The sequence below is a fragment of the Pelophylax lessonae genome, assembly GCF_965119305.1.
Source record: "Pelophylax lessonae genome assembly, chromosome: 7".
NCBI classification, from domain to species: Eukaryota; Metazoa; Chordata; class Amphibia; order Anura; family Ranidae; genus Pelophylax; species Pelophylax lessonae.
The window spans coordinates 68,577,805-68,594,054 of record NC_138774.1 but is presented as its reverse complement, the minus strand read 5'-3'; the positions used below and the strand labels follow the sequence as shown (position 1 = coordinate 68,594,054).

General features: G+C 40.5%; 1 protein-coding gene across 1 annotated transcript in view; it reads right to left on the bottom strand.

Moving 5' to 3' along the window:
- LOC309560467 (uncharacterized protein) overlaps nt 1-16,250 on the bottom strand; it is a gene marked incomplete at its 3' end in the record, with an annotated part of 138,152 nt that overhangs the window by 69,981 nt on the left and 51,921 nt on the right. Inside the window, exons 7-10 of the mRNA XM_082264100.1 lie at nt 14,756-14,897; nt 12,947-13,134; nt 5,238-5,379; nt 2,814-2,976 (exon numbers count right to left, since the gene is read on the bottom strand). Coding sequence (XP_082120226.1) covers nt 2,814-2,976; nt 5,238-5,379; nt 12,947-13,134; nt 14,756-14,897 — 635 coding nt within the window. The remainder of the gene's footprint in view (nt 1-2,813; nt 2,977-5,237; nt 5,380-12,946; nt 13,135-14,755; nt 14,898-16,250) is intronic.

The window sequence follows — 16,250 nt, the reverse complement described above, 5'->3', positions numbered from 1 at the left end:
CCGCCAGCACCTCAGAAGGCAGGGTTAGCATGGCCGAAATGTGGAAAAGCTTTGTCAGCACGCCACAACAAACAGCAGCACCAGCAGCTCAGATGGAACGTCTTAGCAGGAGGCAGGATTTTTCCCAACATGGTGGAGCAGTATGTGTGCACACGCCTAGACGTACTGAATGAGGGGTCTGCCCCCTTCAACTTCTGGGTCTTCAAGTTGGGCACATGGCCTGAGCTTGCCCTTTACGCCTCGGAGGTGCTGGCGTGCCCTGCAGCCAGTGTATTATCTGAACGGGTATTTAGCATGGCTGGGGGCGTTATCACAGACAAGCGCAGCCGCCTGTCCAGAGACAATGTGGACAAGCTCACGTTCATTAAAATGAACCAGGTATGGATCCCACGGGACTTTTCCATACCTTGTGCAGAATAGCAATGGATACCGACCTTACCCAGCCATTGTTCTATGTTTGCTCTTTCTCACTCTTTTGGGGTGTACCCTCATTTTAAATTTGTGAAAAGAAGCAGTGTTGGCTACCTCGTCCTCCTCAGGGCCAGATTAACGTAGGGGCTATTGGAGCTGCAGCTCCAGGCCCCTACCTTTATATAGGCCCCGGGTTGGCCATATTCACTGTTACCGCTCTTCTGTCACTTGTAAACACAGAAGTCTGGCTTCTATGCTCGCTTCCCCAGGCAGCTCCCTCAGAACCTCCCCACACAGCACGAAGGCCGGACAAGGAGGGACAGTTGCCAATGCATGGATGTGTTTATGGGCTTCAGAGACAGCATCCCATGTTGAATTAGGCATGCATGGCTGCACCCTTCCTCCTCTGGGTGCATGCCAAGGCACGGCCCTTAAGGCCCTTCAAAATCCTCAGCACCAAGCCCATGATGCTCTTAATCCGGCCCTGGGCCTCCGCCACCGCTTTTTCCACCTACACCGCCCATAGGTGTGCGCAGCCTATTGCATTAGGGTGTGCACCCCAAAGTTTAAATACACATGCATGTGTTTGCCTACATGTACATGGCCCCGATACATTACCCTCCCTGCTGGCAAAGAGAAATGGAGCAGAGCAGGTCTGAGGGAGATCTTTCCCATCTCCTCACTGCCAAACAGAGCGATAATGCTATGTGCCCTAGGTGATTAGGGTGTGCCCAGGTACACCCGGCACACCCTGTGCACACGCCTATGACACCGCCACATCCACCACCACCTCAACCTCCCTCCTACTCCATATGGGCCTCGTCCTTCAGAGATGAAGAACATTGTTTTATTTTTCTGTTTTTTTTGTTGTTTTAAGTTATTTCCCTATCCACATTTGTTTGCAGAGCACTTGCCATGCTCTTACCTACGTTTTGCTGCCATTTGCAGCACTCTAGCCCTTTCCATTGGTGTTTTAGAGCCATTTTAGTGCCTGAAAGTTCGGGTCCCCATTGACTTCAATGGGGTTCAGTGTCCGGGAAAAGTTCGGCAAAAGTCCGGGACACGGACCCGGACTTTTTTTTAAAGTTCGGCCGAACCCGCCGAACACGGACATCCAGGTGTCCGCTCAACTCTAGTGGTGAGGCTAATTGAATGTGCCTAATGTAAGAAGCTAGTTTTCAGCCTCATGCACATAGTGTTGCCTGGACGTCTATACTTAAGGTCTTGCCAAATCACATATTAAATAAATAACATGTGTAGCACCCTCCTAGTTAGGTGCTAAATAGGTAGCATATTTTACTTTGCCTGCTTATCAGGAGAGTGACAGGTAAAACGTTGTGGCTTTTCTGCTTATCAGGGAGCAGGATTCGTAGTTAGGCCTGTTGCATGTGTCCAGTGTGTGATTCATCTGGGCTGAGGGAGTTTCCCCACTGCGTCCAATAGGGGAGCATGTTGGACAGTGGAGGAAACCCAGCCAGTGACACACAGACTTTTGTGGCTGTCCCAGTGGGTTGGCACAAACAGTGGTGCATCCTGGGATAGACTATAAAAGCCAAGGGCACATGTGACAGGGGGTCTTTGGGTGGGAAGCCAAGTCCCAGAAGGAGGGTAAAGGCTGTCTTCTCTTCTGCAGCTGTAAAGGTGATCATGGGCAGTCGGCCTAGTGAACCAAAAAGTGTGGCTGAACCCAAAGGTCCAGTGGAAGCTGACTGTAGAGGTGTAGGCATAGCAACTCTGGAAAAACAGTGTCCATGGGAAGCTTGCCAAGGGGTCTGCCCAGGAAGGGGACCACTCCAGTGGTTAGAGTCAGCAGACGGGTGTCAGCACACAGGCAGTGAGTGTAAAGAGGGTGCCAAGTTATTACCCCAAAGAGAGTATTCAAGCGGGAACAGTAATCTTAACTTCACTTCAGTGGCAAGATGAAGCAGCGGCTTTGCCACATTCTACAATCAGTTGTCCTCAGAGTTGTGCACATTTACTAGTTGGAGTATCCCACTCACTGCTTCTCCTATCCAAGTTCTAAATAAAATACAAAAAAACCAACACGCCCTGGATTGATTATTGACTGACCCAAGAACTTTCAATGCCGTTTATGTGCTCTCAGTTGCTATGGGTAACTCAGGGGAATCCAGAAAGTGTAATTCTCAGCAGTTCTCTAGGGGGCAGTGATACACATGGAATAATATTACTTGAGAGGCCCTTTTAGCATGTTTTCATGTGCTATGATAGCTTTCTCTCCTATTAGTTTATTTTGCTCTTTCCTTGATAATGGCATATTAAATTGTTCACTGTAATATCACTGTGTACAAATGCACATTATGGTCAAGCAAGTTGAGAAAAAGTGGACAAATTTATTGGTAAATGATTTATTAAAAAGGCTCTGCTATCTGGTCTCCACATACATCTGATATGAACGAGGTAAAACACCATTTTTTCCAGGTTCCGGAGTTATGTCAATATCTTCAGGAGCCCTATTTGTTTTTAGTGAAAACTTTTGCAGTATGGTAGTCAAGAAAAGGAAGATCTCCATTCGAGCCAAACCTTCCCCGAGACAAATTCTTTTCCCTGTGAAAAAAATAAATGATTCAATAACATTTAAACTAGCTTCATACTTAAAAATAGCATGAGAAAAAAAAAAATACTAAATTATTTAAAGCTCAAACTTGTGTGTTAGAGACATAGAAATTTAAAATATTTGTAGAGAAAAAGAGATTTTTTTTCTGAAACGGCAACATTGGTGAAATTGAATCACATGTTAACATTATTATTATTTTACAGGATTTTACAGGATTTATGTATCGCCAACAGTTTGCGCAGCGCTTTACAATGTGAGGGAAGACAATACAGTTACAATACAATTCAAAACAGGAGGAACTAGAGGGCCCTGCTCATTAGAGCTTACAATCTAGAAGAGAGGGTCAAGTGAAACAAAAGGCAATAACCGTGGGGGATGGGCTGGTGGAGAAAATGGAGGTATATTTGTTAGGTGTGGGTAGGATAGGCTTCTCTGAAAAGGACCTTTCTCTGAAAAACCTTTGTTAACCTTCCCCCATCCGCGCTACAGCCTATATACGGCTGCAGCGCGGACTCGAATTTTCGGGAGGCCGTTTTTAAACGGCCTCCCAGTGACACGCCCCCCGCGCGCTCCCGCGAGCGCGCTGCGGGGGAAATCTGTGTCGGCCGTGTCCCTTGGACACGGCCGATCACAGATCGTGGTGAATGGCCAATCACAGCGGCCATTCACCACGTGATCGGGCCGTCCAATGAGCGATGATCTCATATGTAAACATATGAGATCATCTCTCATCGCCGGCGCTCCTTCCTCACACGGAGCCTGCAGTGTGAGGAAGGAGGGGGAGCCTCACACCGCCGGGGACACAGGAGAATGTAATCAGGGCACTGATCACCAGTGCCCTGATTACTAGAGGTAAAAACACACACACAGTGCCCCCCCATCAGTGCCCACAGTGCCCGCCATCAGTGCCCCCCATCAATGCCCACAATCAGTGCCCATAGTGCTGCTAGTCAGTGCCCATCAGTGCCTGCTCATCTAAGCACTGATGAGCACTGACTGGCAGCACTATGGGCACTGAGTGTGGGCACTGATGGTGCTGCCCATCAGTGCCGCTCATCAGTGCCACCCGTCAGTGTCCAGTGCCATCCGCCAGTGCCCATCAGTGCCGCCTATCAGTGCCCGTCAGTGCCGCCTCTCAGTGCCCAGCAGTGCCACCTCTCAGTGCCCAGCAGTGCCACCTCTCAGTGCCCAGCAGTGCCGCCTATCAGTGCTCATCAGTGCCGCCTATCAGTGCTCATCAGTGCCGCCTCTCAGTGCCGCCTATCAATGCCGCCTATCAGTGCGGCATATTAGTACCTCATCAGTGCCCATAAGTGCCACCTCATCAGTGCCCATAAGTGCCACCTATCAGTGCCCATCAGTGCCGCCTCATCAGCGCACATCAGTGAAGGAGAAAAATTTATTTTCAAAATTTACTCGCAGAAAATAAGAAAAACTTTTTTTTTTTTTCAAAATTTTCTGTCTTTTTTCTTTTTTTTTTGTAAGAAATAAAAAACCCAGAGGTGATTAAATACCACCAAAAGAAAGCTCTATTTGTGTGAAAAAAAATGATAAAAATGTCATATGGGTACAGTGTAGCATGACCGCGCAATTGTCATTCAAAGTGTGACAGCGCTGAAAGCTGAAAATTGGCCTGGATGGGAAGGGTGTTTAAGTGCACAGAAGGCAAGTGGTTAATAGTCTCACAGTGATTTAAAAGTTAAGAGAATGCAAAAGTTGAAATTCTAAAATTTTTGGAAAAAATGTTGCTCCGTGTTCCTTTCATTGCTGGTTGCATGCCTTGAGGTCTTTGCATATCTTCATGTTATGGAGTTTAGGCTGTTCTTTCCCTTTCCCAGCATAGATCACAAACCCATGCCTAGGCATTCAGACATGTGGCCAGTGCTGAAAGGAACCACGAAAACAATTTTCTTCAGGATAAGTAATGGTTTCCTTTTGTACTTCTATCATTTTTATTACCCATCCCTACAATAATTTTGTATTTGGACTGAGCAGGCGGATCACATGCACAGAAGGTTCATGGGAGCCTTTTTAAATTAGTACCAGAAAGAAAATTCAAAGCACCAAATTTGAAGAAAGAAGTACAACCATAAGCAATGCATTTTGGGGCATCTTAAAAGGAGTTGTAATGTTTGATATTAAATATTATTGCTAAGTTCTTGGTAACCAATATGGTAATAATATTACATGTCATGTTCCTCAGCAGTTGTTTTTTGGCACATTGGCATAGTTGCAAAAATCTTTTCAATACCTGTAGAAAATGGCAGAAAGGCATCATTGTTCTTAAAGAGACCATTTTCATCCAGAAAGTGTCCAGGATCAAACTCTTCCGGGTTCTTAAAATACTTGGGGTCCTTGAGAACAGAACTCAGAAGGGGGGAAACTATTGTAGCCTGAAATAGAACATCCAAACTTTATTTGCATTTCTTGTTAAGCTATTTAGTAGAGATTTATAAAGAATCATAGAGGGGTTGTTGTGTGTACAAAATTTAGGATTTGTTCATCCACTATCGGCCACAGATATAAGCCCTGCTTTTATTCTTTAGAAAACAGACTGGCTCTGGATTGTTAGCAGTAAAGTGAATTAGTACAGGAATCCATTGAACCCCTTACTAAATGACCACCAGAACTAAAGAGCCTTTCATTAGGGATGTATTTGCCCATGTTTGAATTTAACCAAAGACCAAAAACTGACAATAATATTACTGGTGACATCATACACTGTGTTCATCTTATTAAATATCAGAATGACTATTGGCTAGTTCTATCTATGACCAGAGGCACTCCCCAAAATCAAAGCTGGAGTCCAAAAGACCCCTTTAACCTTTCATAATGAGCAAACTAGCTGGATATCCCTACACATACATTGATTATGCATTTCTCACAACTGAAAATAAAGTACAAATAGAAAAAGGTAACGATACAAGATATTCTATGATTGTAAATCACAAACACTATTTTTTATCTGATGGAAAAGTAGGCATATGAATAGATCTTCTGCTAGAAATGGCAATTAGTAATTCACTCATACTAATCAAAATCACTGCAGTATCACAGCCAGCTGTGCATAATAACCTTCAATTATTATTATTATTTCAGGTACTTATATAGCGCTGTCAATTTACGCAGCGCTTTACATATACATTGCACATTCACATCAGTCCCTGCCCTCAAGGAGCTTACAATCTAAGGCCCCTAACTCACATACATACACAGTAGGGACATTTTTTTTTTTTATATACAGGATCCAATTAACCTACCAGGATGTCTTTTTGGAGTGTGGGAGGAAGCTGGAGTACCCGGAGGAATCCCATGAAGGCACAGGGAGAACATGCAAACTCCAGGCAGGTAGTGTCATGGTTGGGATTTGAACTGGTGACTCTCTTGCTGCTAGGTGAAAGTGCTAACCACTACACCACTGTGCCGCCCAACCAATTGGTTGTTGTTTCCTATGGAAATTGTAACACTGCATCTAAATCCATTGGAACTTTTCAGAATGTTAGGAAATATTTTCATGTGATAGCAAGCATTCTCAAGTGCTGATTGTTGTAAGCAGTATTTGCTTTGCTTCCACATAATGTGCCGCCTATGGTAGCGATACCCGAGAGTAGCTAGTTAGAATTAGAATTCATCCCAAATCATTCTCCTTTTGTGTGAATCTAAAGTGATTTTTGGTAATTGTAAGTTGGCTCCTTGTTTTCTAATGTTGATTCATTTGAGTCACTCCCAAATGGACTGGAACCATGATTAATAGACCTGTTACACTTATAGAAAACAACTATATCTGTATATATGAGTGTTAAAGTGTGTTTATTGCCACAATTTTTTTTGGTAAAAATACATTTGGACAATACTGTCTTCTTCCGCATAAGAATGCACTCAAGAACATAATTAAGATCATAAAAAGAATGTATTTTACAAATAGGTCAGGTGGATGAGGAGAAAGGGGAAAAAAAATAACCATTTCTGCACTTTGTTGGACCACAAGTGTATATCAAATCTATTACATTTACGTACACTTAATATTAATTTAAGCTTAAAAGCATATTTTTTTCCTTGTTCTACCACACCTTACAACAGCAAAGGTACGTTGTGCCTGAGCTGACATACTCCTACAACATCTATAATTTTAGGCTAAAGAGCAGGTCTCTTCTAACAGACGGATAAATATATAATTTTTTTTCCCCCTTTCTCCTCATCCACTTTGACCGACTCGTGAAAATTCCAAAATGGCAAATCTAAAATTGATCTCTCTAAATACTAAAGGACTTAACACACCAGGAAAAAAAATCCAAACTTCTGATTCATATGAAAAAACTCGAAGCAGATATTGCTTCTTTCTCCAAGCCTCAAAAACGGTACTCTAGAATAGGCTATTTTTGGATATCACAAAAAGACCTTCCATTACTCACAAAAGCAACAATCGAACCTATGTTCCTTTCAGATCATCACCCGATCTCTACAACATTAAAATTCCCTGAAAAACCACAATTCACAAAAACATGGCATCTAGACTCAACGCTACTTACAGATCCCAATAATATCCATCATTAACCACTTTGCCAGTGAGTACCGTTGTACTACTGCGGCAAAGTGACTCATTATCATCTGACGACGTAGACCTACGTCGTCGGACACTCCCCCTTGTGGGCGGCGCTCGCGCGCCGCCGGAGGCTTGCTCCCACTGTATTCAGTCACAGCGGGAGTCGGGCCAGGGGAGGAGCAGCGGCGATTGCCGCTGCTCTGCCCCGATCGTCGGGGATCTAGTGTGGAGATCCGCCCGCCTGTGTAAACACAAGCGGGCGGATCTCCCAAGTGACAGGGAGTGACAGATCGGAGTGTTCAGCATGGCTCACACAGTCACCCCCCCCCCACACGTCAGTAAGCACCAGGCATACATTAAACCCTCTCTCTCCAATAAAATTAACCCCTTCCCTGCCAGTGTCATTTTTACAGTAACAGTGCATATATATAGCACTGATTACTGCAGTAATGTCACTGGTACCCCCAAAAGTGTCAAAAATGTCAGTCAAGGGTCCGATCTGTCCGCCGCAATGTCGCAGTCCGGCAAAAAAAATCCCAGATCGCCGCCATTACGCGTTAAAAAAAAACACCAAAAATTACAGAAATCTTTCCCTTTGTTAGTAAACGCAATAACTTTTGCACAAACCAATCAAAATACGCTTATTGTGAATTTTTTTACCAAACATAGGTAGCAGAAAACAAATTGGCCAAAAATTTAAAAAAATTTTGATTTTTACATTTTTTTGGGGGGAATTTCATATAAAAAAATGTGAAAAATATTGTTGTTTTTTCAAAATTTACGCTTTTTTTTGTTTATAGCGCAAAAAGTAAAAATCGCACAGGTGGTCAAATACCACCAAAAGAAAGCTCTGTTTGTGGGAAAAAAAGGACGTAAATTTCGTTTGGGTATGGCGTCGCACAACCGCGCAATTGTCAGTTAAAGTCACACAGTGCCGAATCGCAAAAAGTGGCCCAGACGTAAGACAGCAAAATGCTCTAGTGGTAAAGTGGTTAAAAACACATATCTGAATTTTTTGTCCACAACAACACTCCTGATATCAACCATCTCACACAGTGGGAAGCTCACAAAAAGTGTAGTGAGAGGCTTAATAATTTCTAGAACAACTGCACAAAAATGAGGCAAACATGCCACAATAGATACCCTCCTGAAAAAAATCCAAGTTCTAGAAAAGACACAGAAAATGACTAAAGCTAAAAACACCCTAAAAGAACTAACCCAAACTTGTTACCTTCTATTAGAGGAATTCAGGCAGAAGAAATTATACACTGGCTCAAAAACAATTTTATGAACACAGTAACAAAAATGGTAAACTATTAGAAAAAGCGTTACAATCGAAGAAAGCTAACATAACTATTCGCTCAATTAAAACACCTCTAGGACAAACACCACTCACAAGTGAAGAGACGCTAAGCTTTTTGCCCAATACTACTCAGATCTTTATAACCTCTACTCAGAACAACAACCTCCAGGAAACAAACTTACACGACAAACTATTATCGACAATTTTCTACGACAATATAGCCCAAAACCTATATCCAAACAACAAGCAGATAGCATTGACAGTCCCCTTTCCCCTGAATAATTCACAACAGCACTCAAGTAAATGAAAACAGGGAAAAGCCCTGACCCTAATGGCTTTTCAAGATCATACTATAAATGTTTCCTGAACTTCTCACACAACCCTTTTTACGAGCGTTTAATCAATTATCAAATCCTGAAATACCCCTAAACAATCTACTATAAGCACATATCTCAATCATTCCAAAAGCAAGCAAAGATCCAAATCAAACCTCAAATTATCGCACAGTCTCACTTCAAAACACAGATCTGCAAATATTTGCCAAAATTCTTGCAAATCGACTTCTTTCACTCATTACAAGTTTAATAATTAAAGACCAAGTAGGCTTTATCCCTGACAGGGAAGAAAGGGACAATACTTTAACAACTTAAGACTGGAAGGATTTGCCCCCTTAATGACCAGGCCCTATTTTGCGATTCGGCACTGCATTATTTTAACAGACAATTGCGTGGTCGTGCGATGATGTACCCAAACGAAACCACATCCTTTTTTTCCTCACAAATAGAGCTTTCTTTTGGTGGTATTTGATCACCTGTGTGATTTTTAGTTTTTACGCTATAAACAAAAAAACACCGACAATTTTGAAAAAATAAACAATATTTTTCACATTCTGCTATATGACATTCTCAACAACAAAAAAAAAAAATTAAGAATCCAAATTTTTCAACATTTTAGGCCAATTTGTTTTCTGCTACATATTTGTGGTAAAAAAAAAAAAAACGCAATAAGCATATTTTGATTGGTTTGCGCAAAAGTTGGTGCATCTACTAACTACGGGAAAGATTTAGGTCATTTTTATTGTTTTTTTTACTAGTAATGGCGGCAATCTGCAATTTTTTGCGGGACTGTGACATTGCGGTGGACAGATTGGACCCCTGACATTTTTGACACTTTTGGGGGGACCAGTGACATTACTACAGTAATCAGTGCTAAAATTATGCACTGTTACTGTAATAACAACACTGGCAGGGAAGGGGTTAACACTATGGGTGATAAGGGGTTAAATGTGAGCCTAGGGGAGTGTTTCTGGCTTCTGAAATGACCATAGAGACATATGATCCTATATAGAAGGATCACATGATCTTTATAATCATTTCAGGGAGAAGGACGGTCGGCTGTGTTTACAACAGCCGACTATCCTTCTCTCTCAGCGGGGAATGATCACGGGTGTCAGGCGGCAATCGGAGCCGCCTGACACATGCATCGGCTTCCCCACTGATGAGCCTAGCCTCCTGAGAGCGAGTGACGTAGACCTACGTCGCTTTGCCCAGGAGCGGCTGCCTGCCATAGTAAATCTCCGGTAGGCGGTCGTTAAGTGGTTAACGACCGCCATTTTTTTGTGTGTTAGTGCTGGCCACACACAGATAGATAAACTCATACCCCCTTTACAAATAGAGAGAAACCCCGCTACAATGTGAATATTTATCTTACATATAGGCCATGCTCCTGCAAACATATAGTTGAGATATTAACATTTCCTTTTTGTTGGATTCTATTGTTATCCTCGTTAATAACTTGCAGACATTACAACAATAATACTTATCTTGTATAAATGTAACCTGTCTAATATAACAGTACTTAAAAAAAATGTATAAAGATTTATACAGGACTTAAAGTTATGACTATGGCACTGTTACCCATTCTCTAGATCAAATGATACCATGATACCACATAATCTATGTAACAAACAAAAGTTTATCTTCTATTTTGTACATCATCGGTTTGTCATTCCTTTTTGATGTTTGTAACCTTTGTTATTCTCAATAAACTTGATTTTGGAAAACAAAAAGAAAAGAATGCACTCTTTAGGAAAAAGATAAAACTCACTGATCAATCAATAGAGAAAAGTTGGCTTGTAATACTGTATAAACCAATTGTTTTGCAGGTGGTGGCACTCTTATAGTGTTACTAAACCCACAACAGTAAAATCAGTCTGTATATGAAGTAGAGCATGCTTGTTATATTCACTGTGGAACCTAAGGGGTTAGATCCTGTCTTTTCTGATCCTCCCCTCCCTTAACTGTCCCCAATCCATCTGCTGATAGAACAGAGCCCTAGGATGCACTCTGCACAGGCTTAGTTTGGTGTATATTGCTAGAGAGTTTTTTTTTTTGGGAGGTGCATGTGATCAGCACAGCTCCAATCAGCACTGTCCAGACAGTGCAGCCTCATAGGACAGTCAGAGCAAAATTAAAACTACTCCTACAAGTTTTAACCAGTGCTTGGCTGGACACTGATAGAAGTCATAAGACTGCTATATACTGTGATGACAAACAGTATTTAGTAGTTTATATTTACTAACATAATTGCATTTCCATGTTCTATGTACTGTGGGAGACCAGATATAGTGAATGCACTAGTAACACTTTAAGCAATAGTAATGTAAAAAGACTGGTGAGCTGCTATGGCTAACTATTGAAGTGTAAAAACTCCAAATAGATAGGTATAACATAAGTGAATGTGCGAATTGCTGCTCCCACCAAAATCAAGTACTCATAAACAAATTACTATAAATATTAATGTGAAAGTGGTGTGCTATTCAGTGTAAACCATGTGTACCGTTGAAATATCCATAACAGTAAAACATTCAATAAACCAATTCATAACCTTAAAAAACAAAAATTGCAATGTAATGCATTTATAAACTACACAAAAAGTGCCTAATGTGCACCATGGACCAAAAATATCCAAACCAATGTAAAAAACAGTGGACTCATTTATAAAAAGTTCTTCCAATACAAAAATAATTTGTGAATCCCCAAAAACATGCAGTGCTTCTTCATCAGAAGTATCTGTGCTTAATGTGCAAAATCCATCCACCTACTTTCCACCTTTGAGTGCAATGCACGCTCACCTGCAGCAGAAAGGTATTGTGCAGTGTATAGTGTATTGATCCATCTGGGGGAGTCCTCAGGCGTCCCGGTAATCCTCCATTGGTCAGAGTGGTACAGCTGCAGCACAAAGGTATTGTGCAGTGTATATTGTAATGATCCACCTGGGGGAGTCCTCAGGCTTCCCTTTAATCCTCCTTTGGTCAGAGTACAACAGCTGCAGCACAAAGGTATTGTGCAGTGCATATTGTAACGATCCACCTGGGGGAGTCCTGAGGCTTCCCTTTAATCCTCCTTTGGTCAGAGTGGAACAGCTCCACGATTATATAGATAAACAGAGTGATTTCATAGTGTAGTAGATTTTGAAAACATTTATTAATTAAAAAGTTTTATCTAGAACACTCACATTTCAATAGATATAATAACACATGGAATCCATTCTTTCTTATCCAATCTATTGTATGCGGTGAGGGGCTTCAGCTCCCCAGCTTCCTGAAATGGATAGTAATGTAACAAATGAGTCTGATGTCATTGGCTCCGCTTACGCGTTGCGTCACTGGACCCTAAGGAGGTCACATGACTGCATGTTTTTAGCGACTCACCCATTTTTTTTGTATTGGAAGAACTTTTTATTAATGAGTCCACAGTTTTTCACATTGATTTGGATATTTTTGGTCCATGGTGCACATTAGGTACCTTTTGTGTGGTTTTTAAATTCATCACATTGCAATTTCTGTTTTTTAAGGTTATGAATTGGTTTATTGAATGTTTATTGAATGTTTTACTATTATGGATATTTTAACAGTACACATGGTTTACCACTGAATAGCACACCACTTTCACATTAATACTTTAAGCATTAGGATGAGGTAATCCAATGGGCTTTATATTTCTCAGGTGTTTTATAAGTTGATAAATTGGCCAATTTGTATATTGATTTTGTTGCATGAGAAGACTAGTATAGATCCTTATGTTATGGATTTAAAACATCCAGATTTTCAAACCTTTGGTATTTTGTATCCCCGGAATTCTGTGTCTTTGCTAGTGGCATGTGGTACTCCAAGGGGCACTATATCAGCAAATCGCTGGATCTCATGAATCACAGCATCTGTGTATGGCATTTTGCTACGATCTTCCATCGATGGGCATCGGCTCTGTCCAACAACATTGTCTATTTCTTCCTGAATCTTCCCTGTTAGAGATAGTACATAATTAAATGTGTACCTATAACAGTAGACAACCTAGCCTTACTTACAATAGGGTACAGGTCATTGACTAGACAGCAGGATAAGATACGGTAGAACTATAAAACCAAAAAAAAAAACTATACAATCTTTTTTCCCTCTTCTTTGGCTACTATTGATCATAAGGTCTGACTCCAGTTAATTATCAGAGTTAAGGAATTAGACTGCATGGAGCAATCACAAAAAGGTCTGCATCTGGGGAGTATTAGGGTGGCTGGGAGAAAGAGCTAGACCAACCTTTTGACCTTCCTGGGCCACATTGAAAGAAGTGGAATTGTCTTGGGCCACACATAAGATATAACAATAAGGATAGCTGATGAGCAGAAAGTCAGGCAGATCAAAAGGTAAAGATCGCCAATATAGATAATGTACCTGAGTAATAAAACTTTTTTTTTAATATTTTTTATTATAAAAATAAAAAAGGGCAACATAAAACTAGTGCAATATTTGACGCTGTTTTTCTTAAACTAACCCATCAATATCTGGTATGATGGATGTAGTATTCAATTCCCAATGAATTCTCAAGGTGCTTATCAGATACTTTGGTTTTAATTTTGCCCTTTGTGTGCTTCATCCTTGAAAATAGTTGCTTACCAATATAGCTGCTGTCTAAAATTGATGACATGAATAAGGCGTGATTGTGAAGCGTGGGATATTTTTCTTTGGAAAGATAAAACTTATAAAAATCCAGTAAATAGAGACTGACAATTTTTTCTTTGGCTGCATGTATTTGGTAAGTGTAAACTCATTTTTAAAAATCAACATTTTTAAGAAAGTTTACAATTTTGTGTTGGGCTGCAATCATAGTCGTCTTGGGCCGCATGCAGCCCACGATCCACGGGTTGAATACCCCTGAGCTAGACCTTCTCTTTCTCGGATAATATAGAAATTAGTTACTGATTATATGATGTTGTGACTGTGGATTTTCACTTTCCTCCTGGGTACATTCAAATTCCCATTATTTGTGGTGGATATTTTTTTATATCCATATAAAATACTTTGCAGACTCAGTGTATGTACTATGAAATCCTCTGCACATTAAAAATGTAGTAGGTTTGCTCCAATAGCACATCCAGGTTTCCTATCTATGACAGTAACTAATATGAGGATGAGTAAAAGAGGTGGAACCTTATAGGTATTATTTATAAATCTGAAGCAGCGTGATCTCTAAACATGATCCCAAGGATCTAATACTTTGGGGCAGTATGCTCTCCAACATAGGAACTAATGAACTAATGAACTGTGGGGGACACAGAAGTTAGACACTCTTTGAAATACCAGCTCCCTAGAAGAATTTAAGGGATATTTCAACAGCAACAGTGTGTTCAGCAGTGTGGACAAAAAGAAATGTAAGTATTTACATTATTTTTTACAGGGAGAAGTCTTATTTGAATTTTAAGATTGGCAACATGGTTGTTTTAAGATGAGCATATACATTTATTTATTTCGTTTTTTTTTTTTTAACCAATTCTTAACACACTTGGTAATTAGTGTTATTACAAATAAGCAGATTTGTTTTAGTGAAATCGATCATAAAAAATATCCATAAGCTGGTCAAGGTCTCCTTACTTGTCACCTCTGTGTGTTTCAGGAGGATGAGGAAAGCATTCTTCAAAGTTACACTAGTGGTTTCCACTCCAGCAAAGAAAAGGTCAATGACTGTAGCAAACATGTTATCAAAGTGGAATTCAGTGCTTGGATTATCCTTCTCCTGTGGATAGTTCAAATATCAGTAAAGATGAGTGACTATGACCATTACAAAAAAAGTTCACCACTTACATCCCCACATTGGATTCAGGTTCTGCCAATTCTCCTTTTATTTCAATGATTTTTGTATGGGTTTTACTAAAAATTAAACAAATATATGACCTGGCCGCCAATTACACTACCCATTACATCTGGCATAGTGCTGTAAACATATGGCTATGATCCCTACAGCAAGAGGGATGATTGGTAGCACTTGCCCTAAAGATGCTATTGATTAAAAAGAAAGAGACCCCTCAAACACAGTGCCCTGCACTCTTAAAAAAGCACCCTGGGGTTGGTTGGTCAGGAAGAGACATACATGAATGTGGTGAAAGTTGGTTTGTAAGTTATTGTACGTTTGACCCTCCATATCTAGGTAAACTGGAAACACATTCTTCACATGAGTAAATTAAAAAAGGCAAATATGTGGAGTCTTTGTATTTTACTGTGCTGGGTTGGGTCCTCCTCCTGTGGAAAAAAGCTTAACTATAGCCAATGAGGCCCATAGCGACCAATCAGATTCAAATTTGCCTTGGAAAATAACTTTCTGAATCTGAGTGGTTACTTTGGAACAATAAACCAGCTCTTAGTAATTATCTTTGGATTGCTAATTTAGAGGTCTGGAGAAACATGGCTAATCCACACCTTTACCCTTTAGCATCCACCAACAGAATAAATAAATCTCTTTCATTTATATTTAGAAGTATTGTATGTTTTTTCCAAGGCTCCAAATGGGTATTTAATTAATTCAATGAACATTTATACCTGTATGAAGGGTTGATCTTTAATAGTTAATGTGTATGTTTTTACATACATAATGTCTGGCTTTTTTCAGTTTTATTTTGCCATCCAAGTGACCAAATCAGAGGATATCTACACAACTGTAGAATGGGAGGTAAACTTACTAGGTCATATAATTGTGGCCCTCTTCATTCTTAATAGTGTGCATTTTCCACTGGCATTATCTAAACCCATCAAGTTGGAATCCTGGAGTCAGCAGGCTGCAGGTGGATTGCTTTTTTTTTTTTTTCTTTTAACATTTGCTCATTTTTGGAGGACAGTAGTCATAAACATCATCAACAAAAGGACCAATACGAAAAACTATCTAAATTCTTCTTAAAGCATCGGCCAATGTAAACTTTTAAATTCCAGCAACCCATTTTTCCAAACAAATTTGAACCTGTTTAATACTTTATAGGGCATCGGAGACAGCTGTCATACAATAGCTACAACCCTCCTAGCATAGAGTAGAATTGCAGAGGATGAGCAGGAGTCTAATCAGGTTACTTAGTGCTGATCACTGGAAGCACTGGATCTA